At 32.9% G+C, this 26,003-nt stretch overlaps 1 protein-coding gene across 1 annotated transcript in view; it reads right to left on the bottom strand.

Moving 5' to 3' along the window:
* The window catches only part of Kiaa0586 (KIAA0586 ortholog), a 114,677-nt gene that overhangs the window by 28,804 nt on the left and 59,870 nt on the right, over positions 1–26,003 (bottom strand). The window contains 3 exon segments of the mRNA XM_047541183.1: positions 13,126–13,231; positions 17,557–17,711; positions 24,538–24,715. Coding sequence (XP_047397139.1) covers positions 13,126–13,231; positions 17,557–17,711; positions 24,538–24,715 — 439 coding nt within the window.

The following is a 26,003-nucleotide window of genomic DNA, read 5'->3' as shown; positions in this document are numbered from 1 at the left end:
GTCCTTAGGAAATGCAAAAAAATAAAGATACTGCCTTATGTTCTATCAGATCATAATGGACTGAGAGTAGTAATCAATGACAAAATAAAAAACAGAAATCACTCCAACACCTGGAAACTAAATAATATGCTATTGAATGAAACATAAAAAACTTCAGGGAGGAGATAAAAAAATTCTTAGTGGTCATTGAGAATGATGATACAATATATCAAAATCTCTGGGACACTATGAAAGTGGTACTAAGAGACTATTCATTGCATGGAGCACATTCAAGAAAAGAATGAAAACTCAACAACTAAATGACCTGACATTACAGCTCAAAGCCCTAGTAAAAGAACAGATCAACAGCAAAAGTAGTAGAAGACAGGAAATAATTAAAAGCAGAGCTGAAATCAATGAAATTGAAACAAAAGAATTCAAAAAATTGACAAAACAAAAAGTTGGTTCTTTGAAAAAGTAAACAAAATTGATAAACCCTTAGCCACACTAACAAAGAGAAGGAGAGAGAAAACTCAAATTACTAAAATTCATGATGAAAAAGGAAATATCACGACAGACACCACTGAGATACATAACATAATGAGAAGATACTTTGAAATCTGTATTCCAACAAAATAGAAACTACCGAAGACATTGACAAATTTCTAGAGACATATGCTCCTCCCAAGCTGAACCAGGAGGACATACACAATTTAAACAGATCAATATCAAGCAATGAATTAGAAGAAGCCATTAAAAACCTACCATCCAAGAAAAGCCCAGGACCAGACGGACTCTCAGCCAAGTTCTACAAGACCTTCAAAGAAGAACTCATTCCAATATTTCTCAAAGTATTCCAGGAAATAGAAAAGGAGGGTACCCTACCGAACTCATTCTATGAAGTTAATATCATCCTCATACCCAAACCAGGAAAAGACATATCAAGGAAAGAAAATTTTAGACCAATATCCTTGATGAATATAGATGCAAAGATCCTTAACAAAATATTGGCAAACTGTATCCAAAACATTAAGAAAATCGTGCACCATGATCAAGTGGGGTTCATCCCTGGAATGCAAGGATGGTTTAACATTCGTAAATCCATAAATATCATGTCAATAGACTTAAGGATAAGAAACATATGGTTATTTCAATTGATGCAGAAAAGCATTTGACAAAATACAATACCCGCTTCATGCTCAAAACACTAGAAAAAATAGGGATAGTAGGAACATACCTGAATATTGTAAGGCTGTTTATGCCAAGCCCATGGCCAACATCATTCTTAATGGAGAAAAACTGAAAGTATTCCCTTTAAAAATGGGAACAAGACATGGATGTCCTCTTTCACCACTTCTATTCAACATTGTCCTCAAACTCTAGCCAGAGCAATTAGACAGACTAAAGAAATTAAAGGGATATGAATAGGAAAAGAGGAACTTAAGCTGTCACTATTTGCTGATGACATGACTCTATATTAGAGGATTCAAAAAACTCCTCCAGAAAACTTTTAGACCTCATCAATGAATTCAGCAAAATAGCAGGCTATAAAATCAACACGCATAAATCTAAAGCATTTTTAAATGCAAGCGATGAAACATCTGAAAGGGAAATGAGGAAAACAACTCCATTTACAATAGCTTCAAAAAAAATAAAATAAGATACTTGGGAATCAATCTAACCAAAGAGGTAAAAGTTCTCTACAATGAAAACTACAAAACACTGAAGAAAGAAATTGAGGAAGACCTAAGAAGATGGAAAGATCTCCCATGTTCTTGGATAGGCAGAATTAAAAATTGTCAAAATGGCCATACTACCAAAAGTGCTATACAGATTCAATCCAATTCCAATTAAAATCCCAATGATGTACCTTACAGAAATAGAGCAAGCAATCATGAAATTCATCTGGAAGAATAAGAAACCCAGAATAGCTAAAGCAATCCTTAGCAGGAAGAATGAAACAGGGGTATTGTAATTCCAGAACTTCAACTATACTACAAAGCAATAGTAACAGAAATGGCATGGTATTGGTACCAAAATAGACAGGTAGATCAATGGTAGAGAATAGAGGACATGGACACAAACCCAAATAAATACAATTTTCTCATACTAGACAAAGGGGCCAAAAATATGCAATGGAGAAAAGATAGTCTGTTTAACAAATGGTGCTGGGAAAACTGGAAATCCATATGCAGCAGAATAAAATTAAACCCCTATCTCTCACCCTGCACAAAACTCAACTCAAAATGGATCAAGGACCTCAAAATCAGACCAGAGACCTTGCATCTTATAGAAGAAAAAGTAGGTCCAAATCTTCACCTTGTTGGCTTAGGATCAGACTTCCTTATCAGGACTCCCATAGCACAAGAAACAAAAGCAAGAATCAACAACTGGGATAGATTCAAACTAAATAGCTTTCTCTTCAGAAAAGGAAACTATCAGCAATGCGAAGAGAGAGTCTACAGAGTGGGAGAATATCTTTGCCACTCATACTTCAGATAGAGCACTAATTTCCAGAATATATAAAGAACTCAAAAAACTCTACACCAAGAATACACATAACTCAATCAACAAATGGGCTAAGGAAATGAACAGACGCTTCACAGAAGAAGATATACAAGCAATCAACAAACATATGAAAAAATGTTCACCATCTTTAGTAATAAGAGAAATGCAAATCAAAACTACCCTAAGATTCCATCTCACCCCAATTAGAATGGCGATTATCAAGAATACAAGTAACAACAGGTGTTGGCAAGGATGCAGGGAAAAAGGTACACTCATACATTGCTGGTGGGGTTGCAAATTAGTGCAGCCACTCTGGAAAACAGTGTGGAGATTCCTTAGAAAACTTGGAATGGAGCCACCATTTGACCCAGCTATCCCACTCCTTGGCCTATACCCAAAGGACTTAAAATCAGCATACTACAGAGATACAGTCACTTCAATGTTCATAGCTGCTCAATTCACAATAGCCAGATTGTGGAACCAACCTAGATATCCTTCAATTGATGAATGGATAAAGAAACTGTAGTATATATATACAATGGAATATTACTCAGCTATAAAGAATAATAAAATTATGGCATTTGCAGGCAAATGGATGAAATTGGAGAATATCATGCTAAGGTGAGATAAGCCAATCTCAAAAAACCAAAGGCTGAATGATCTCCGCTGATAAGCGGATGATGACACATAATGGGGGGGGTGCGGGGACAAGAATGGAGGAAGTAAGGACTGTATAGAGGGAAAAGAGGGGTGGGAGGGGTTGGGGGGAAGGAAAAAAATAACAGAATGAATCAAACATCATTACCCTATGTAAATGTATGATTACGCAAATGGTATGCTGTTACTCCATGTACAAACAGAAACAACATGTATTCCATTTGTTTACCATAAAAATAAATTAAAAAAAAGAAAAAGAAATAAACAAAAGCAAAACCAAATATCAATGAAACAAGCTAGATGAGTTCACATAACTAAATTCAAATTTTAATTTGTTCTTCTCACCTCCAAACAGTGTCTGACATTCTCATTTGCATCATTTCTAAAACATCACAGGTTTGCTTTGCTATGATATGCCTTTTAAGAGCTGCCAATAAGCTTGAATTATGTGTTTACATATGAATCACATGGGAAGAACCATGGCATTTACTTAATGTTATCTGTTTTCTATACCAAGTACAGTCTTGGGAGATTTTTCCCACTTAAAAATAATTTAGTGTTTTGTTTTTTTCCACAAAGCTACCAGTGTCAAACCTTCCTAGATGATGTTAGACCTTTACCTTAAAGTGAGGATAGGGGAAAATGTGTTGGCACCAAAGGCAAAAATTTGGGCATTTTACACAAACAAAATCTTATTCTATATAACATGAATAATAATAGTGGCAAAAGCAAAAATTATCATGGATAAGAAAGTTTAATCAATAAACATTAACTTTTCTACATAATAAAATATGTAAGGACAATAAAAAGGAAAAAAAATGTTTGCCAAGAACATATAAGTATAATAAATGAAATTGTACTGTCTTTTGTTAATTAAATTCTCCCAATAATTTAATAATTCTTAAAAGTCTCTTAAGTACTCATACTGACCTCAGTCCTAATTACACTTCTAATCAGGATGTCCCACCCTATACATGATTGTTGAGCTCTTAAATTATCAGTTTCTTTTGGATTTAAAGATGTGAGAACTGTTGACAGAATGCAATCTACTAAAAACTTCACCTGTCAATGGCTAAATTACTGCTGGAGATCATCCTGGCTGATAATCTTCACCTTAGCTATCAAATAAACAAATGGAAAATTATGTAAAAGAATCCAAGGTATATAGCATATAAATTATGGTATAGCTATAATCTTAACTACATTCATTAAGAAGGCAAAAACGTCAATTTATCTCTCTAACACTACATAGAACACAGACTACCATAAGGTTTTTCTCATAAAGTTCAAGACTAATACATGTTCACGTCTTATTGTTAAAAGAGAGTTGATTACAACATGAGTATTAAAAAGGAGAGATTTCCTAGATACAGTCACACTAATAATATTAATACTTGCAACACTCTTATCTATTATAAATGCATTTTGTTTTTCATTACCATATCAACCTACAAAAATATGTACTATATCACAACAGGAAAAGCACAGAGAGGTTAAGTATCTTGCATGTTCTACGCTGTAATGCCTCCATCTCCACAGAGAACAAATTCCCCAAAACAACTGAAGCCACTAACAAAGCAGTGTTTCTCAAAGGGTGGTCCTCCCTGTCCTGTGCCTGCCTCACAGGGGTACTAGTTTAAGGTTCCTATTCCCAGGTCCTGCCTCAGGCAGTCTCAGTGGAAGCCTGGGATCTACATATTAAATAAGTACTTTTATGTCTATTAAATTTTAAGAAACACTATATTAGAGACTAACAAACTATCCAGTAGTAGCTCATCCTACATGTATATAAGCCTATTTTACTATTTTGCTTTAATAATTTTAAATAGTCAACCTTCTTTTTTATTTCCAGTATATGAACAAAAAGGGTAGAACTGGGTTAGTGAAATAATCTATTACTCTCTCAGATGAAATAGTCTATGTAGATTTTACTTTATTTATAGAAAACTTAAATCACTACAACAGTTAAATGAACAATTATTATGGTGATTAGAACAGTAATCGTTCTTAAGTATATTAACTTGCAATTATATGTAATTTTATTTGGAGGAGAGCAGTGTGGTATAATAAAAATATTACTAAACTAGCAGTCAGATCACATCCTTCCACTAGTACCAATTATGACCTTTGGTTCTGTTGAACTGAAGATGATTCCTCTACTCCAAAGACTAAGTATTTATCTGATTAGTACAAATGTATAAAGATGTCATCAAATCTACATTTACCTCAGTGATTATTATTTTATAAGGTTAAAATATTTTTAGTGGTTGTTGAATAAAAGGCTACTAATTGATCTAATGGTTTATATTTAACATCAATAAAAAATGTAAAGTCAGGTTTAAGAAAATCTTGCTAAGAACAATGCAAAAAGTTGCAAAGATTTTTTTGGAGAGCTGATGAGTCTTCAAAATGATCCTGGTATACATTTCTGGTGAGATGTATTTAATGACTTGGGAAAAATCTAAGCTCTCCAAACACAATTTATAATTAATGCTACAAAAAGAAAATCAAAGCCAGGCATGGTGGTGTATGACTAGAATCTCCAGCTACTCAGGGTGATGAAGCAGGAGGATCTCTAAATCCACAGAACTACCTACAATACTTTGCACAACAGTGATAATAGAAAAGGTTGATCTGGGAATAAAAGTACAAGGGAATATTACTAAGGCATAAAAAGAAAGAAAATAATTGTGTTAGTCAGTTTTTGGTTACTCTGATAAAAACTTGAGAGAAAAACAGCAGAGGAAAGATTTATTTTGGTTCAGAGTTTCAGTGGTTTCAATTCATGGTCAGTTGGCTCCATTGCTTTCATCCTAAAGTGAATCAGAACATGATGGCAGAAGGATGTGATGTAGCAAAGCTGCTCATCTTAGGATGCCTCAGAAGCAGAGAGAGAAAGAGGGAGGAAGGGACCAGGACAAGATATATTCTCCACCAGGGAATACCCCCAATGACCCATTTACTCCATCTAGGTCTCACCTCCTATGAGTCCCACTGCCTCTCAATAATGCCATCAAATTATAATCCATCAATGGATCATCCACTGATGAGGTGAGAGCTCTCATGATCCAATCGTTTCCTAAAAGCCTGACTTCTGAACATTGCTGCACTGGGATCAAGCCTTCCACACATGAGCAGATGGAGGAAATTCCATAGGTAACTATAATAGATATCTGCAACAACATGAATGTTCCTTGAAAACATTATGTTAAGTGAAAGAAACCAACATAAAAACCACTTATGGCATATTTCTGTTTCTATGAAATGTACAGAAAAAGGTAAATCCAAAAAGACATAGATTAGTCTTTGCCAATGAGATTAGTGGTTGCCAGGGCAGGAGGAGGGGAGAATGAAGAATTATAACAAATGGGTATTTTTTTAGGGGGAAGAGTTATAAAAGAATGTTCTGGAATTAGAGATTAGGGATAGTTTTGCAACTTTTTGAATATAGTAAAAACCAATAAATAATTCCCTTTACAGTGCTAGCGATATAGCCCATCACGTAGAGTGCCTGCCTTACATGCTTGAGGCCGAGTTCGAGTCCCAGTGCTGTTAGGTTGCGGAAATGACAAACAAACAAATGAACCAGTAATTCACTTTACAGGGGAGAAGTATACAGTATTTGATTGTTTTTCTCTGTTGTCTTAAGTACAAAAATATTGCCCACATTCTAATATACAACCTGACTTTACTTTTCTCACCTTTGGTCATATATTCTTAGCTTCCCCTACCCTTTGTCCAACTAATATGCCCTCAAAGAATGAAAACTTATATTACTACTACAAAGGAAATCACAAATCTTTTAGAAAAGCAATTAAAAATAATTTTGAATTATTCCACTGTGCCTATCTGCAACCAAGTGTCAGTAATTGAAAAATGACTGTAATGAAATATTCTAATTTTCTCTCTTCCCTTCCTTCTGTCTTATTACTAAATGACAGAATTAAATGTAATTTGTAGTCAATAGCAAATACTGTAATCATCAAATCCAAATCAATGGACACTTGATCATCATCTGTGTACGAGGCACAATGCTACATTGGGAGATAAACTCTAACAAAAAGGAACCTATCGTAAACAAACTCACAAAACCATTCCATATATCTCTTTTCTTTAAATTTTCAATAAGTAGTCTGAGGAATATTGAAATGATAAAAGAAGCTCTTACCAACAAACTGTTAAGTCACAAGATAAGTATCTGTCAAATGCTTATTCATCATGTGGCATAAAACAAGAACAAAGCAACAGCTTTGCAATCTTTTACCCATTTCTTTTTTATTTTTGGTACCAGGGATTGAACTCAGGGGCACTCAACTCTTGAGCCACATCCCAGTCCTTTTTTATTTATTTAGAGACAGGGTCTCACTGGGTTGCTTAGCACCTCACTGTTGCTGAGGCTGGCTTTGAACTCTTGATCCTCCTGTCTCAGCCTCCTGAACCTCTGGCATTACAGGCGTGCTCTACCTTGCCTGGTTCTTTTACCTATTTTAAAAAACTGGGTTGTTCTGTTTTCCTACTATGAAGTTTTGAGGATATGGACTCAAATTCTGGAGTTCATTTTCTAAATCATGTGCTTTGGGAAAATTCGTTAACTGCCATGAATCTTATTTCTCACTCTCTTATAAAATGAAAATAAAACTACTTTCCTGACATGGTATTTTGAAGACTAAATGAAATTACAACTAAGTGCCTGGCAAGCCTTCAGTAAATGGAGATTACTGCTAAGATAATGATTATGTTCAAGGAAGAAAAAAGATGGGGGAGAGGTCTGGTTAAAAATGAATGTGGTATTTTCTATCAGAGGTTTAATAAAGGCTCAGAAAGATGGGGCTGAATGTTGAAGAATGAATAATTTAAAGGCACACAAGGTGCAGAGAGAAGGAAACTCCAGGTAGAGGATGAAAATGCACAAAAGCATTGAGGATTAGAAGAGAATTCGATTCGTGTTTATTTAACTGGTTGATTAGTTCTACTGTATGTGCATAAAAAAGTCATACTGTAGGGGCTGATAGTTCTTTCCTTTCAGAAATCTAAAAAAAATCCATTGTAAAATGAGAATATTTCTATTGAGAATTTTGAATTTCTTAGCACATACAATATCATTTTTTTTTTTTCTAGCTAACTGCTATAAACTACAAAGCACAAGTGTTTGAAACTTTTGGTTTGAATGGAATTTATTTATTTTTGAGATGGGGGTCTTGCAATGTTGCCTAGGCTGGTCTTGACTCCTGAGCTCAAGTGGTCTTCCTGACTCAGCCTCCTGAGTAGGTGAGTCCACTACCACACCCAGGTGAAAGGAATTTAATTTTAAACAAACATCTAAAATCCAATTTACATTATATTGAAAATATATTGTATGAAAATATATTGAAAATATACTATAAAATATATCAAACTATCTCCTTCTAAAGGAATAAATAGAAGAAAAAGATGTAAGAATACATAAATGTATATATAATATACTCAGCACATTTACATACCTTTTAACAACAAAACTTCTTTATACATTTCCAAATAATATACTTTTATAATAAGTTATTAAGAAAAACACAATGGGAAAAAGAAATATCATAAACTCAGCAATATTTACTTAAATGTCATTTGACATTTCATTAAATGTACATGAAATATTTACATAGTTCATAGTCAGTAAAATCCACTCTTGACAAATTCATTGAATTATATAACCTCTACCTCAGTCATTTCCATTATCCCAGAAATCTCCCTCCTATTACTTAGAGTTGCCTGGTAGGCAACCACTGATCTATAATTTTGCCTTTTCTACAATATCACATAAGTGGGACCATACAGTTGTATCTTTTTTAATTTGGCTTCTTTTACTTCATAAAAAGGAGCTGAGTTTCATCTTGCTCTGTTGTGTGGCTGCTCTGCTGAGTTTCATCTACTCTGTCTACTTGGCTGGTGCCCAGCCTTTCTTCCTGTGATTGTGCTCTAGCAGGTGATAAAGTACTTGTGTCCCTTCTTTTTGTGGAGAATTCTGCCTTTCTTTGGACTTTAGCCTACTTAGTTTTTTGCATCACAAGCACCATAAGCCCTCTGATGAGTTTAAGAAATATTATGATTTTGTAGTTTATCTAATATTTTATTATAATTAGAGTGGCAGTAATACTCTTTCATTTTCCTCATCCTGGGCAGAAATAAAATTCCCCAATTCAGCAACATTTCAATGGGAACTTCTTCTTTGTTAATCAATAACTTGTGGAAGACATATTTATTCAGACAATGCTTGTTAAACATTTAAATTTATGGATTTTTTTGCAGACATAAGTAGGTGCCCCATCCACTCTATTTCAGATATTTCTTTTCTTTTTTACTTATTTTTCTTGTAGTAATGGAATAGAACCCTAGGTTCATGCTTGCTAACCAATGAGCCAAACCCCTGCTACTGCAACCCTACATTTTTGAAATCACTATCATACCTTAACACCAAAACCAAAAAACAAAACAAACAAAAATATTTAGCTATAGTTTGAAATTTTTTGTTCTTTAATTTTATTTTTATTTTTACAGACTGTATTTGATTCATTATACACAAATGGGGTACAATTTTTTGTTTCTATGGTTGTGCACAATGTTAAGATTAATTATGTTCTGATAGTTGGGATAGATGGGATTTAGTCATATTAAAAATACAAAGGCAAAAAACTACCACCTTATTAAACAAAAATGATTTTATTTTCATATATGGTCAGAAATAGCTTCTACAGAGCATAAGCTTTGAATTTCCTAATTATCACATATTTAAAGTTATGATCACAGTATGTGAGGTAGGAAGGTGGTAAGGTAGCTAGGCATTAAACTCAGGACATAATGCTAAAAAGAAATATTTGTGATTCTCTATTTCCCACAAAAACAAACTAATGTTGATGAATTACCGCAATTACATCTATTATTTTTAGCATTTTGATATATATATTCTTATCAACATAATCTACAAATAAGAAAACTGAAAAATGCTATGACTTTGACAATTCAATCCAATCCTGTCCATCCTAGCATTTAACTATAAACATATGACCTAATTTTTTCCCCATTATAGTATAGTATGTTTGACTTTCTAATTATTATTAATCATTATAGTTTTAAAATTTAAGAGGAAACTAAAGGAGGAAAGTATTTTTTTTAATGTGCACTATTTAAAGCTGAGTACCATGGCACATGCTTGTAATCCCAGCTACTTGGGAGGCTGAGGCAGGAGGATCACAAGTTTAAGGCCAGCATAGGCAATTTAATGAGACCACTGTTTCAAAAAACTAAAATTAAAAAATTAAAAAAGGGCTGGGGATGTAGGTCAGTGGTAGTGAAGAAATGAACTATTTTAGCATATCACTTATGCAATTTAGTTGTTCTGAGTTCATCACAAACAAATTGATTTCAAAGTAGTCTCATTTATATTGAAGAAAGTTAATCTGCACAGTAAAAGGGAAAATAATAGAAATGAAAATCACTTTTTGTGAAGTTTTTCATACAAAATTGTTAGATACATTCATCAGTACATAGAATCAGATAAGTGATATCATGTGGTCAAAATATACCCAAGGAACTGAATACCAAATGAAACGACCTTAGTCTTATACTCCAAAGATATCATCTGAGAATAATTTAATTTCTTTTTTATATTAAAATCTGAAAGTAATAACCAAGGAAGGGAAAATTTTAAAAACAAGAATTTTGCAAATTTCTCAGCAGCATAGTCTTAGAATCTCTTTTCTACCATAGCCTCAATTTTGAACGAATGATCCTTAAAAGAGGTGCTATTTCTAGTAAACTGCTTTGATTTTTTTATACATGCACATTAAGCTACTATACATTTCAAAGTAAAGTACATGATACTACCCCCTGAAATAGCCATAATTTGGGGATCAAGTATTCTTAGAAACATTTATCTGCCAGAAAAGATGTGGTTTTGATTCCTGGTGATAGGATGGAATTCCTTATCTTCAAGGCCTCTGAGTGTAAGAGATAGGACTGAATTCCTTCAAGGTCACCCTAAGTCCTGAGAGCCCCAGGGATTATTTTGGCACTCTGGCTTCCTATTCTCTGAAATATTTGGCAAAGTCTTAGAATTTCATCGGAGGAAAAAAACAACCCTCAAAATTTATGGGAAAAAGTCATAAATGTCTGTATTTGCCAAGGCAATCATATCCATTCAGAAATATTCAGTCTAGAGATATGTATCAACTACAGAGCAGAAGACTCAGCTTCTATTTAAAATACTCTATTTATAACCCACTGGGTTTTTATGTGTCTTAGTTAAGTCTGAATAGGTCTGCTCTCCTAACTTTTGAATTGGATGTAATATTAAATGCAAAAAAACTTAAACATATTAAGTCTAACTATTATAGACCTTTTTAAATAAAACTTTCTCCTACTACCTAACTTCTAGTTTCTTTATTTTCTTACGACTTGTTGAACTATTAAATGTTAACTGGACATTATTTAATGGCATTGCTGTAAGTCAGCAAAAATGAAACTATTGCCATCCTGTGGTGAGACATTCACATAAGTGAAATTGAAAACAATGTCACTTTCCTAAAGAGAGAAAAGTCTTACCAAAGTTATCTTCCTATGAGCTAAAACAGTTGTTTTATTAGGTAAAACATACCCCCAAAAAACACAATTCATTTATAAATAAGAAATGATTTCTTCTTTTTTTTTCAAGTATTGGGAACTGAACCCAAAACCTTGTACTTGCTAGGCAAGCACTCTACCAATGAGCTTTATCCTCAGCCCCTTTATTTTGAGATAGAGTCTCACTAAATTGTTCAGACTGGCCTCAAACTTGAAGTCCTCCTGTCTCAGCCTCCTGAGGGAACTGGGACTATACTGAGCCATGAGAAATTCTTATAGTCAACTTTTCATACAATTCTAAAATAAAATTTAACACGTATGTGCCACGGGTAGATTAAAAGTGTTCAAGAGGGCAAAGTTCTGAAAAGTTGGGAGTAAGAAAGGAAGAAAATAAATGGAAATGTTAAAGCCCAAACTTCATAAGGCACAATGCTTTTTTTTGTTTGTCTTTTGTTTTGTTTTTGTTTTTTTTTTTTTTGTGGTGCTAGGTTCATCTTAGGCAAGCACTCTATACTGAGCTACACCCTCAGCCCCAGGATAATCCAAATAACTACCTTGAGCACTTTCTTCATTTAGGTCCATAGCTATATTTACAATTATACTGGCACTCAATTATATGCATTCACTCCATATTAGAATATTAAATAAAATTAGCTATAAAAGAAAAAAATCACTCTATTACTCATAAAGCAAGAAAAAAAAATCATTCCATTACTCAAAATATTTCTAATACTTCTTCCTGGATTGTAGACAGAAAGTTTTTAAACAAAAGTGATCTTATTTCTACTCCAAATTTCAATGTAGGTTATAAAAGAAGCAAGAAGGCAAAAAAAGCACAAGGCCAAAGTCTTACAGATACATTAAAAACAACATCAAAATGCTTCAATGTTAACTGTGGAGTTACACAGTTTTGATACTATAATAATACAGAAAACTTCATTCACATAATAGCATGTAACTTAAGAATAATTTTGTTGTTGTTATACTTCTTACTTGGCATCACCATACAACACAAAATGTCCTTCCTACAGCATGTTAACGGCCATGATTCCTGCCTTAAATGTATTATAATTTAAGACAGATAACTATGATATAGATATAGATCTATGTCTAAGTAAAAAGAGCCTGACATTTAGTTGTACAAAAACCAAAAGATAACATTCAAGGAAAACTTTAGCTAAGAGTTTTAAAAATCAAATAGAAATAGTATTTACTGGTAAAAAGAATTAACAAAGTTAAAAATTCTTCATCCAAATAGACAAAATGAGAGAAAATATTCCCTTAGAGACAAGATTAAGATGTATGTAAAAGAAAAGAATTCTCATGATATATCTGTTCACTAACAAGACAAGTATTGAACTTATTACTTATTTTGAAAACAATGCTTACCTTGTTGTGAAAGTGTAATATCAGATTTACTTCTCACATGTATTAAACGACTTTGTACTGGCTTGTGTTCAACTTCCTTAATATCCTGATCTTGCTGTTGTTGGTACTAATAATTTAAGACATAAAGTCATAATAGTATCTTTAAGCTAAAAATCCTAGCAGTTATTCAGGTGTTTATTATAAAAATTTTAATAATATGTTTGCTTTCAAATTGCCTTTTTATCATTGGTTATTTATTAGCACTTCTAATAAAGGAGTGATCAAGTACATTTTTTTTCTTTTTTCTTTTCTTGTGGTGCTGGGGATAGAACCCAGGATTTCATACATGCGAGACAAGAGCTCTGTCCCTGACTTACATCTTCAGCCCAGCAGTACATATTTTTAATGTTTTTATTAGTACATTATACATAATAGAGGGGTTCATTTTGACACAATCATACATGCATGGAATATAATTTGCTCCATTTCAGTCCCCAGTACTTATTTAAATAAAAAAGATAGGAAAAAAAAAAAAAACCTTTAAACGATTTCAATAATATACATGGATTTCAATCATTTTAAGTCATTTCTTACAACTTCTATTAGAGAATTTAGAGCTACTTATAAATCAAACTATTCTAGATTTATACACACATGATGGAGTTAGACAGAATAAGAACTTAATTTGGTTGTAAGCTCTTCCACATAACCACTTTTGCATAAAATGAAAATTTACATAATGCACTGCAATTTTCAAAGAGCTTTTATATATAGTAACACAATTTAATTCTCACAAGTGTGAGGAGGTATTGTTATACTCCATTTGCCATTCAAAAAATGCATGCTCCACCATAAGCCCATCATATTTCTTCCTTACCCATACCTAACCAAATGTGAATTTACAAGAGTCACAAATTTCTTCACAATCACACATCATCAACTATGATCACTTTAGCCATTTTCTTTCCTTTCCTGTTTTATAGCTTAATCATGAATGAGTCCTAAAACAACCAACAGATATATTTTAGCAGAACTTAAAAAAAGACATCCCTGGGCTGGGGTTGTGGCTTAGTGGTAAAGCGCTTGCCTAACATGTGTGAGGCACTGGGTTCGATTCTCAGCACCCCATATAAATAAATAAAATAAATATCCATCGACAACTAAAAAAAATTTTAAAAAAGACATCCCTGGACCCTTATCAATAACTACAACCATAGAATCTGAAACACCTGTCTACATACATATACTCAAGTGTGTGTGTGTACTCAAAAGCACAACAGCTCTGACAGGCACATCTTCACCTAGAGGTAAAAATAAGCAGCCTTATATTAGAATAATAACACTAGCCTTTCTGGACATCAAGTTTAGAGTCATTAGTCATGTAGTTTCTGTCTTAAAGGAAATACTACTTTGGTGTGTACTTCTAAGACAGGTACTATAGCTTGAGCATCACTAATTCAAAAATTCAAAATCCAAAATGCTCCAAAATCCCAACTCTTTGAGCACCAACATGGATGTGTCAAGTGGAAAATTCTGTACCTGAGCTCATGTGGCAGGTCACAGTCAAAATGTACATGCTGGGGTTGTGGTTCAGTGGCAGAGAGCTTGCCTAGGGCATTCAAGGCAATGGGTTTGATTCTCAGTACTGCATATAAATAAATAAAATAATGGTCCATTGCAACTAAAAAAATATTTTTAAAAAATTATATAAGTTACCTTCAGGCTACGTATATAAATGTATATGAAGTATAAATGAATTTTGTGTTTAGATTTGGGTCTCATCCCCAAGACACCTCATCATGCATATGTGTATGCTTCAATCCCCCCCAAAAAGAATGAAATCCGAAACATTTCTGATTCCAAGCATTTTGGATATGGAATTCTCAATCTGTAACTATCTTAGAATCTGACTTAGACCTTCTTGTTGGTTCCGTTCCATTACCACCGCAAATAAGAGCAGTGTTGTGGAACTGAACTACCTGTGTTCAAATCTGGCTCAGTCATTTTCTAGTTTTGGCTCTGAACAAGTTAATACAAGTATTATAACTCTTCAATACTTAAATTTCTTCATTCATAAAATGAAGATAATAGTAACAACTACCTCAATGCATTGTTATAAGGATCAAATGAGTTAAACACATAAAAATTTAGGACAGTATCGGACTAAGTAAGCATTATAAGTAAGTATGCTGTCTTTACTGCTACCTGTACTAAAGAAATTAACAAAGAAATCTTAGCTAAAGACATTTAAAAAAAAGACCAATAGAGGCAAGCAATCTTCCTTTTTAAACAGCTTTATTGAGGTATAAGTAATAGATAATAAACTGCATATATTTAAAATGAACAATTTACTAAGTTCTGGTCTATATGATGAAAGTATGTATGTATGTATGTATGTATGTATGTATGTATATATTCATTCCATGAAACCAACACTGCAATCAAGATAATATAATGAACACATTCATCAATCTGCAATTTTCTCATACCTCTTTGTTTTCATTCATTCCCACTTGCCCTCCCCACCTCTACCTCCTACCATCCTCAGGGCAATAACTAAAATGCTTTCTATTACTATAGATTAGTTTGCATTTTCTAGAATTTTCTATAAATGGAATTGTAGAGTATGTATTATTATGGGGGACTGGTTTCTTTTACTCAACATAATTTTTGCAAGAATCAATCACAGAGCCAACTGTGGTGGCACACACACCTATAATAACAGGGACTCAGGACACTGAGGCAGGAGGATCACCAGTTCATGGTTAAGCAGCCCTGGGTTTAATACTGGTCTAACACCAATGTCTATCAAATGGTGAATGGATGAATTGTATTACATTCTATACAATGTAATACTCAGCAAGAAAATAAAATAGAGGACCTATTGATACATAAAATAATGTAATTGATTTTTTTTTTTTCAGGGGGTTGTTTCTGGGGATTGAACCCAGGGGTGCTTCACTTCTGAGCTACATTCCCAGACCTTTATTATTTATTTTTTGAGACAGGATCTTATTAAATTGCTAAGGGTCTTGTTAATTTGCTGAAAGTGGCTTAGAACTTTCTATCCTGTTTGCCTCAGTCTCCTGAATATCTGGGATTACAGGTGTGTGCAAACATGCCTGGCTCACAAGACAGTTTTTAAGTGTTAGATTTCTAATGAGGGTATATAGTGGTATCTCATTGTGGTTTGCATCTTCCTAACAATACTGACTTTTCTTTTTTTTTGATAACAGGGATTGATCCAGCGGTGCTTAACCACTGGGCCACATCCCCAGTCCTTTTTATATTTTGAGACAGGGTTTCACTGAGGTGCTTAGGGCCTTGCTAAATTGTTGAGGCTGGCCTTTGAACTGGCAATCCTCCTGCCTGAGCCTCCCAATCACTGGGATTACACGTGTGTGCCACCACACCCCGCTTGAGAATCTTTTTATGTGCTTATTTAGATAAAGTATCTGACCAAATATTGTCTATTTTTTAATTGAATTGCTTGTTTTCTTAATATTCAGTTCTGTGAGTTCCTTATACACTGAGTTTCTTATCTTTTAGCAGATAAATGTTTGCAAATACTGTCTCTCCTCTGTGGTTTGTCTTCATTTTTCTACTGTTTGAGGAAACAGAAATACTTAATTTTGATAAGACCAATTTTTAAATTCACTTTTTCATGAACAGTGCTTTTGGTACCATATCCATTCTTGCCTAAATCATGATCACAAAAAAAATTTATTTTATACAGAAGTTATTAAGAGATATTTATTCAATATTAGCAAGTTTTACTGATCCTTGCTTGGTCACATGTAAGCAATACTGAACCCTACATAATGGTATGTTCTATAAATAATCTTAATTTTATTTTTTAAAAATTTTCTTCCTCAACACAATAGAATACTACACAAATAACATGCAATGAATATTTATTGAAATAAAATGATCTACAATGAGAAATTAACTGCCAACACATGAATCCAAAACTGTATTTAATAACATGCACTTTTTTTGGATTACTGTCTTAGAGAAAGTAGCCTATTTTTTCAGTATACACAATTTCAATGAACATTGGCTTTGATCATTATGAAATTTCATGTTTTCAATAAAAATATTTTGCAAATTTTCATGCAATAAACATTTATAGAGTATCACTGTGTGCAAATTACTGAGCTAGGTATCACATGGAGATACAGAGAAGTGAATAATAGTCACTCAACTAGATGTTGGATATCTGTATCTGGTATTTTTAATCTTTAACTTAAAGTTAAGGAAATATAGGCTTAAAACAGGCTAAGTAATGTGTTCGAGGGCACAGCAAGATTCTGGCTGAGCTAAGATTTACGTGCAGGCTTGAGTTAGTAAATAAAAGAGGCATTATTTGAGCCTGACTGATTCCAAAGATTGTTTTGTAATATTGTCACAATTCTCATTTTAAATAAAATACAAATATTCTTAATTTGGTACCTGAGAAAAATCTTCAGCTGCCTCCTGTAAATTAACATCATTTTTTTGTGTTGCCAAAAGTGTTTTGGGAAGAAAGACGTGAGTTTTTGGCTGCAACTCCAGCTCTCCCAAACTCATTGGACCATGACTAGCACACGAATCTTCAAAAATACCACCTGTTACCAAACATGTAAACAAAAACCAAAAATCAAAATTTATTGTAGAAAAAGAACAAGTGATTGACTAAAACTACCAATATTTCTCACCCACTGAATTAGAAATAGCAGTATACTTCAACCAAAACTACCTGGTACTAAGCCTAAAACCAAAACTCAAAGACAATGCAAAAAGTACCTGTGTTCACACAAATGAATGGATATTCTAAACAAGGTTCCAATCAATAAGTCACCCATGCAGTTCCTCCCACCCCTCTCCTCATACACCAACTCCTAATATTCCTGCTTACCTTTCTATCACTAAGAGTTAATATAGTATTTTCTGTCTAAAATGTAATCTTAAAGGAAAATTCCTTTTTTTTTAATAAATGTTAATTGATTAACACACAAAAATGACACAAAAGTAATAGTTTTTCTATCTGCCTACAGCTTGGATATATGTTCTTCTCCTCCATTTTAATAAATTTTATAGAAATTTTGTTTTCAAATTCTAAAAAGGATTTTTCTCCATGTCCTTGAAAGACAAAGGGCAACTTCTTATCTAGAAAAAGTTTATATTTTTCTACAAGTGATCAAGCTCCTTTTTCTCATCTAAATAGCACATCAATAAAAACAATAAAAAGAAGACAATAAGCAGAGAGTTTGATAATATCATTGTACATTTGTATTGCACTTTATATTCCAAGCACTTTCATATACATTATCTCATTTAATCTGAACTTCACAATTATTCTCTAAGGTAGGCAAGCCAGATAAGTATTCTGTCTTTCACTGAAAAAAACAAATTTCAGTGAAGTTAAGTGACTGTCTAAAAATCAGAAAGCTAGTAAAGAGGCACAGAGAAATTAAAAACTCTTCCAACTTCTAATCACTGCTCTTTATTTCAGGTTCTTCCTAAAATATTTCCAAGAAAATAGTTTTTTCTAATTAATCGACAGCTTTTAAATACTGCATTGTATAATATACCTCATTTTAATTGACAGAATTAGACCTGAAAAGTTACACATAAACTAAATTGTTTTAAATGAAAAGAATACATTAAAGACACAAAAGATATTTTCCACTAAAAGGCAAATTGGAATTGCACAAGGGACAATTTCCTAAATATAGAAATAATCATACTCTGATCTTTTATGTTAATTGAGATTTTAAAGCAGAGTTTGAATAAAGCAAAACACTATGAGTTTTATTTTTACCTCTATAGTAATCAATCTATACAAAACAATTCATGAAAACTATGACCTCATTTTTTTAGCTAGCATAAGATTAACTTAAATCAGGATAATAATACCATAACTTAGAATAACTAATGTTCATGGCCTTATATTTGCTTCTTTACATTCTGACACACCTTTTTCTATTCCTATGTCACATGTCTAACATTTCCCCCTATGACTGGCAAAGCAACTGAGAAGAATTAATACATATAATGTTGAAAGAGAAGATATTTTAAAATTTTTCTTTGCATAGACCTAGAAACTCTAAGAAAACCTAGTGAGGAAAAAGAATTCTTTTAGAATTAATAAAAGAACTTGGTAATATAACTGGTACTAGATAAATGTCCAAAAATGATTAGATTTTTCTTTATATTATACCAGTAAGTATTCAGAAATTGAAAAAATCCTTACTATAGAACCAAAACTACAAAATTATTAAGAATTATTAAATTATCAAATAATTAAGAATAAAATTAGGAAAGGTATCCATATGAAGAAAATCTATAAAATCTTATTAAAGGGCAAAAATTATTACTGAAAATTGTAAAACAAATCTCAGAAAATTAGAATAAGATCCGAACAAACAATAAAATATACTATAATGTCAGCGTTTCCAATATACAAATTAGTTCAATTTTAATTTGCGTCATTTTTGGTTGGATAAAATCCTTTTGAATTTATATGGAAAAATGAGTGTCTGGAAATTGCCAAGAAAAGAATGAAAATGAAAAGGAAAAAAGGGAGACTTGCCTTATCAGATAACAAAATGTGTCAGAAAGTCAAGAGTCTGATCACTGGTTCAGACAATAATCCTGAATAGTTACAGTGAATAACTCAGAAAAATACCCCTACACCTATGAGAATTTTATATACAAACTAATATTTCAATTCAGTTAGAAAAAGATAGCTATAATAATTGATGCTAATATAAATGTTTATTTACCTGGAAGAAATTCAACTGGATTTTTCTTTTCTTTCTTTCTTTCTTTTTTTTTTTTTTTGTACCAGAGATTGAACCCAGCAGCTCTTAACCACTGAGCTACATCCCCAGTCCCTTTTTATTTTTTATTTTGAGACAGGGCCTCGCTAAGTTGCTTAGGCCCTCACTAAATTGCTGACTGTCTTTGAACTTGCAATCCTCCTGCATGAGCCTCCTGAGCCTCTGGGATTACAGGCATGTGCCACTGTGCCCAGCTCAAATGGAATTTTAAGCTTATATCATTTACGAAACAAATTTTAGATAAACTTTAACATAAATATATACTTAATAATTAAATCCTGCACACATAATAATCTAGAAAACTACAGGTTTAATCTTGTATTAGAAGAACATAACTAAAGTATAAAAACAAATTACAGGCTAGCATCCCTAATCCCAAACAGCTGAAATCTAAAGTGCTCCAAAATCTGATACTTTTAAGCACCAACATGACACAACAAATAGAATTTCTACATCTAACCTCATGTGACAGGTTTCAATCAAAACAAAAATGCACTAAAGTCAGGCAAGGCCCAGGAGAATTATAAATTCAAGGTCAGGAGGCTGAGGTAGGACGATTACAAGCTTAAGGCCAGCCTGGGCAACTTACCAAGATTCTGTCTCAAAATAAAACATAAAGGGATGGGGATATAGCTAGCATGCGTGAAGCTCTAGATTCCAAACCCAGTAGCAGGGGGAAAGAAGAAAAAAAGGAAATGCATTAAAAATATTGCATAAAAGTATCTTCAGGATACTGTATGAGATATATGAAACATAAATTTATATATTTAGACTGGGACCTATTCTCAAGATATCTCATTATGTAAATGCAAGTATTCTAAAATTTGGAAAAATTCTGAAATCCAAACACTTCTGATCTCAAACATTTAAGGTAAGGGATAGTTGACCTGTAAAAAAGATACACAAATCAGCTGTATAAAATTTTTTTTATTACATGACCAAAAATCATAAACAATGTCAATGAATAAAATATAAACCTGAAAAAAGATATCTGCAATACAGATAATAGAAACAGATTTAAAAGTAACTAGAAAAATTTAGAACCTAACAGGTGATAAAAGAACTTAAAAAGAGTAAATACAAATGGCCAGTTTATGTTTATAAAGACATAAACTCAGAAGCAGTCAGATACATGTCTTTATCTCTCAACTGACAAAAGTTGCAAACATAATTTCAGGAGGGGATTCAGGGAAAAGGCTCTAATAAATTGCCTATAAAAGTAAATTGGTTTTAACTATTAAGAAAGCAACTTGGCATTATCTATTTTTAAATTAAAATTATATTTGCCCTTGGATCCAGTAACTACTTCTAGGAAGCTATTCTATAAGTATAAAGTACAACAATATACACAGATAAAATATAAACTTGTTTGTGAACATTTATTCTAGAATTGTTAATAGTGGGGAGAAATGGTAATAAAGTAAATATCCATCAACAGAGAAGTACTAAATAAATTACTGGAAATCTACACCCTGGGATTTTATATTATGATCAAGTTTAACTCTAACAACTGACCTGGAGTAATCTACAGGGTTTACTGGGAAAAACAAAAGGCAAGCAAGTGTAAAATACTGGCAATCATATACACTATATGTATTGCACGTGTGTGGGGGTACATGTGCACGTGTGCATGCATACATAATTATATGTGTTAAAAAAAAAAACAAACCAGCAACATACCAGAATCTTAACATGGATCACTTGGGATAAGGTAGAACATGAGAAAGGAGAAAACTGTGGAGACAGGATATGGAGGGCACCCAAAAAGTGCATAATACCTTTCAAATTACATGACATCTACCAATTAACAGATATTTAGTATGTACCATGTACTCTCTACCTTGCTAGATGACAGGGATACAATAATAAACAAGATATAGAGTTCCTACCCTTTTGTGAGGTTACTAACAGTACAAAAGTGACACTAGGCACCATTAAAGAATTATTCAGAGTACCTATGACAGGATATCTAAACCAGGAATAAGGGGTCAGGCAAGAATTCCATAATGGCATAACAATGATGAATTTGCTGTGTCACTTCTAAAAAATATGCTCATTAACTGTGGATGACTTTTCATATGATGCAAGTTAGGCCTTGCATCACATATATTACATTCATTGAAGTCAAATGTAATGCACCATAATTTGAAATACCCACTTTTCCAATGATCTTACTATAATGAGAAAGCAACCAACATGGACTTTCAGAAAAGGCTAAACTCAGAAGACCAAGTTCACCTGAAATTACCAATGCCAGCAACAATTTTTTGTCTGGCTTGTCTAACAGTTTATTTCACTTATATAAAACCTGAAAGCATTTCAAATTCAACATGTATAAAATCCCAGTCATCCTGTTTCCCCCTGAGTCTGTCCCTCCTCCATATTTCCACTCTTAGGATGACTAGGATCACCACCTAGTCAAGTATTTTGGCCTGAAACCTGGGTACTTCTTAGACATTCTCTATCTTTTTTAAATTCAAATTAAGCTTTTTGGTCCTTCTCCGTAATTGTCTCTCAAACATCCCTGTTCATATATCCTCACTGCTGAATAATGTCTCCCCACGCTTACATTAATAGTCATTTAATCAAGTTCCTTGTCTACAGTCAACCCTTTGAATCCAACCTTCACACTGCACCTCAGATGATCTTTCTAAATAAAAGGTTATAATATAATTACATCATTTGCTTACTTATAATTCTGTCTGTATGAAATTCTAAGAGGCCAAATTCTAAGCCACTTTGCTACATTGATACATATATGCTCAATCATGCCACATTACCTAGTACTTTTTCCAATTAAGTCAAACAAATATTCTAAATGTGTCTACTATTAAACATACACTGTACTATAGGTAATCTTCTGAGTGCTACCAGAGATATAAAGGACTGGATGATCTATATCCTCATGGATTTTGTTTAACAATAATTTAACAGGAACCTAGTTCTGAAGTATTCAGTGGCTCTAAAGTGATCTGTGAGAGCCATCTAGTGTCAATTCTGTTTAATTGCAATCTCCACAATTAAAATATAAAGCCACATTTTATGCCATTTGAAACAAATTAATTTCAAAGAATATAAAGTATTTCATAATTCTCAGCATATGCACAAAATTAGAACCAATGTCAATCTTTACATTTATTCCCATGGAAAATTCAGTCTTGACTTTCAATTCTGAATGATATAAGATGTTCACTCAATATAAAACTAACACTGTAAATTCTCTATCCCTGTGTTTCTAACCTTAGGCATTTCCTTTCCTGTCTTCTAGAAAATCTGAACACCTAAAGACATTTAGTTTTACTTATAAGAATGCAGTAATAAGCATAGAAAAGTAAGTAATAAGAATATAGCCAAGCCTCATTTGCAAATTTACTCACTAAAATTTATTTGTAACTCCAAAATCAATATTCACAGTACCCATATGGTCATTTATGGACATGTGCAAGAGGAAAATCACCCAGTAGGCACTTTCCCAGTTGAAAGTGAGCAAAGAGAGACCCTGCATTCTTATTTCAGCTTTTACACTATAAATAAGTGACTCTGTATATGTGTGTGCATGCAATTTTGCTACCTAAAATGGTCCCCTGGCCATTTTAAAAGTACTGAAATACTGCCTAGTGTTCCTAAGCACAAAAAGGCTGTGATATACTTTATGGAAAATAAATAAATAAATATGCTAGATAAGCATCCTTCAAGCATGAGTTATAGTGCTATTGGTTGTGAGTTCAATATTAGTAAATCAGCAATACATATTAGGACTGGGAATGTAGCTCAGTGTTGAAGTGTTTGCCTAGTAATCAGGAGGCCTTGGGTTCAATCCCTAGTACTACAAAAAAAACTACATATCTTTAAACTATATATGTATACATGCACACACATGCATTAAATAAGACGGCTTCAAACAGAAACCAGGTTATGTATTGATCAGCTGACAATGTTGTGATGAGAGGTTTGCAGGAATCTAAACCTATATTTCCCACAGGAGCAATTGATCAGTATTTGCCAGAAAAGTTAGTGGTGACCGTGGAATATAACTACTACAGATAATGAGAATTAACTCTCTATGCTAGTGATCAATATTCTATTTTATCCTTATTTCCAAAGCGTTAAAGCAGAAAGTTTAGTTAGTTAAGTTCCAACAGAGTCCCGAGTACACTGAGTTCTGATCTGAAAATCAGTTAATTTTTACAATATTATCCTAATAGAACCTTGTCCTAAATGAGATCTGTTATGTCAGTTCTGATGGGCTAGTTATATTTTTCTAGTATATATTAAATTAAATGCATCAATATGTAAAAACATTAAATGTACATATATTGCCAATATTAGCTCATGTGCCATCCAATGATGCATGCACCAACACAGATACATGAATCACATTTAGGAAAACACTGCTATATATCTCATAGAAAAGTTATTACAAAGAAATTTTTCAAGGCTTCATCTGAAAATAATTATACTTTTCTCAATTCAGACTAGGAACGGTACTATAGATTATAATACAAAACAGAATGTAGCATTCAGTATGGAAAGAGTTCAAAGAAAACTGAATAGAACAGAAACTGAATATTTTAAAAAATGATACAAGAAACATCATTTTGGTATATACCTGAAACTGTGTCAAATTGCTGAAAAAATGGTGTAGCATCACATGGCTGATTCAAAGACTCTGCGTTAGCAACAGGCTGCTTCAGATACAGAGAATGTTCCTTTAGGACCTTTTCTGCTGCTGCTGTCAGTCTGGGCCTTTGTCCTTCACTAAGTTCACCAACACTGTGTTCCAAATCCTTTAAAAGCAACAATTATTAAAACCTTAATATTAAAATCAAATCAAAACAGGAAATATTTGATCAATATCATAATCCATATATCATTCACCTGCTTGAAAGGTACATTAGAAAATGTCTATTTTGCCACATATACATTACATGGAAAATAAATATTTTAAAAGTTAGTTTAGTAAGGTATTCAGTGCCAGGTTTTGTTTTGAAAATCTTATTTTTTATGAGATTAACCACTATGTTTTTCAACTTATAATTAAATAGCAACAAAACATATAGGAATAATTCTGTTATAATATAAAACAATGGGTACTAGCACACATTATACATTGTTCATAAAACTTAAAATTATAACCATAGATAATACATCTCTTATTCTTCATGAAACAGAATTGCCTGAAGCTGTGTGAACTTTATAATTAAACAACTGATGAGGAAAATAATATCTTTTAAGTAGTATAAAGATTATATATAAATCATTACTTTTTTTATAAGTACACAGATTTAAGACAATTTAAAGCATATTTACTAAAGTTCTTTTCCCTAAGAAAGTACAAAAGTACAGAAAGTACAAATATTTGTCATATATGAAATAAATGGAAAGCTAAAAAAGACAGACATATTTTCCTTCTGTATTAAAAATTATATATCTGGGCTAGGGCTGTAGTTCAGTGGTAGAGCACTTGCCTAGCACATGTGAAGCACTGGGTTCAATCCTCAGAGCACCACATAAAAATAAATAAATTAAGTAAAAGTTTTAAAAAATTATACATCATATTCTGTATTAAAAATTAATACCCTAGTGCCAGACGCAGTGGCACACCCTGTAATCCCAGTGGTTCAGGAGGTTGAGAAAGGAGGATCATCAGTTCAAAGTGAGCCTCAACAAATGTGAGGTGTTAAGCAACTCAGTGAGACCCTGTCTCAAAATAAAATACAAATAAGGCTGGGCATAAGGCTCAGCAATCAAGTGCCCCTGAGTTCAATCCCTGATACCACACACACACACAAAAATTAATACCCTAGTACATTTTGTGACTTATAGATATTCTAATGAATTTAACAATCAAGAACTGAGACTAGGAATTCCAGTATCAAAATGCTCTCACATTTCTCTCTCTCTTTTTTTTTTTTTTTTTTTTTGGTGGTGTTGGGAATCAAACCCAGGGTTTCACACCAAGCTAGGCAAGTGGCAAGCACTCTAGTACTAAACTATATCCCCAACCACGTATTTCTCATTTAAAAGGGGTTTAATTTCAACCAACACTTTGATGATTCTACTGATATGAAAATC

This window comes from Sciurus carolinensis, chromosome 2, assembly GCF_902686445.1.
Source record: "Sciurus carolinensis chromosome 2, mSciCar1.2, whole genome shotgun sequence".
NCBI lineage: Eukaryota > Metazoa > Chordata > Mammalia > Rodentia > Sciuridae > Sciurus > Sciurus carolinensis.
Note: the sequence above shows the minus strand (reverse complement) of the source record. Positions and strands in the feature narration are given on the sequence as shown.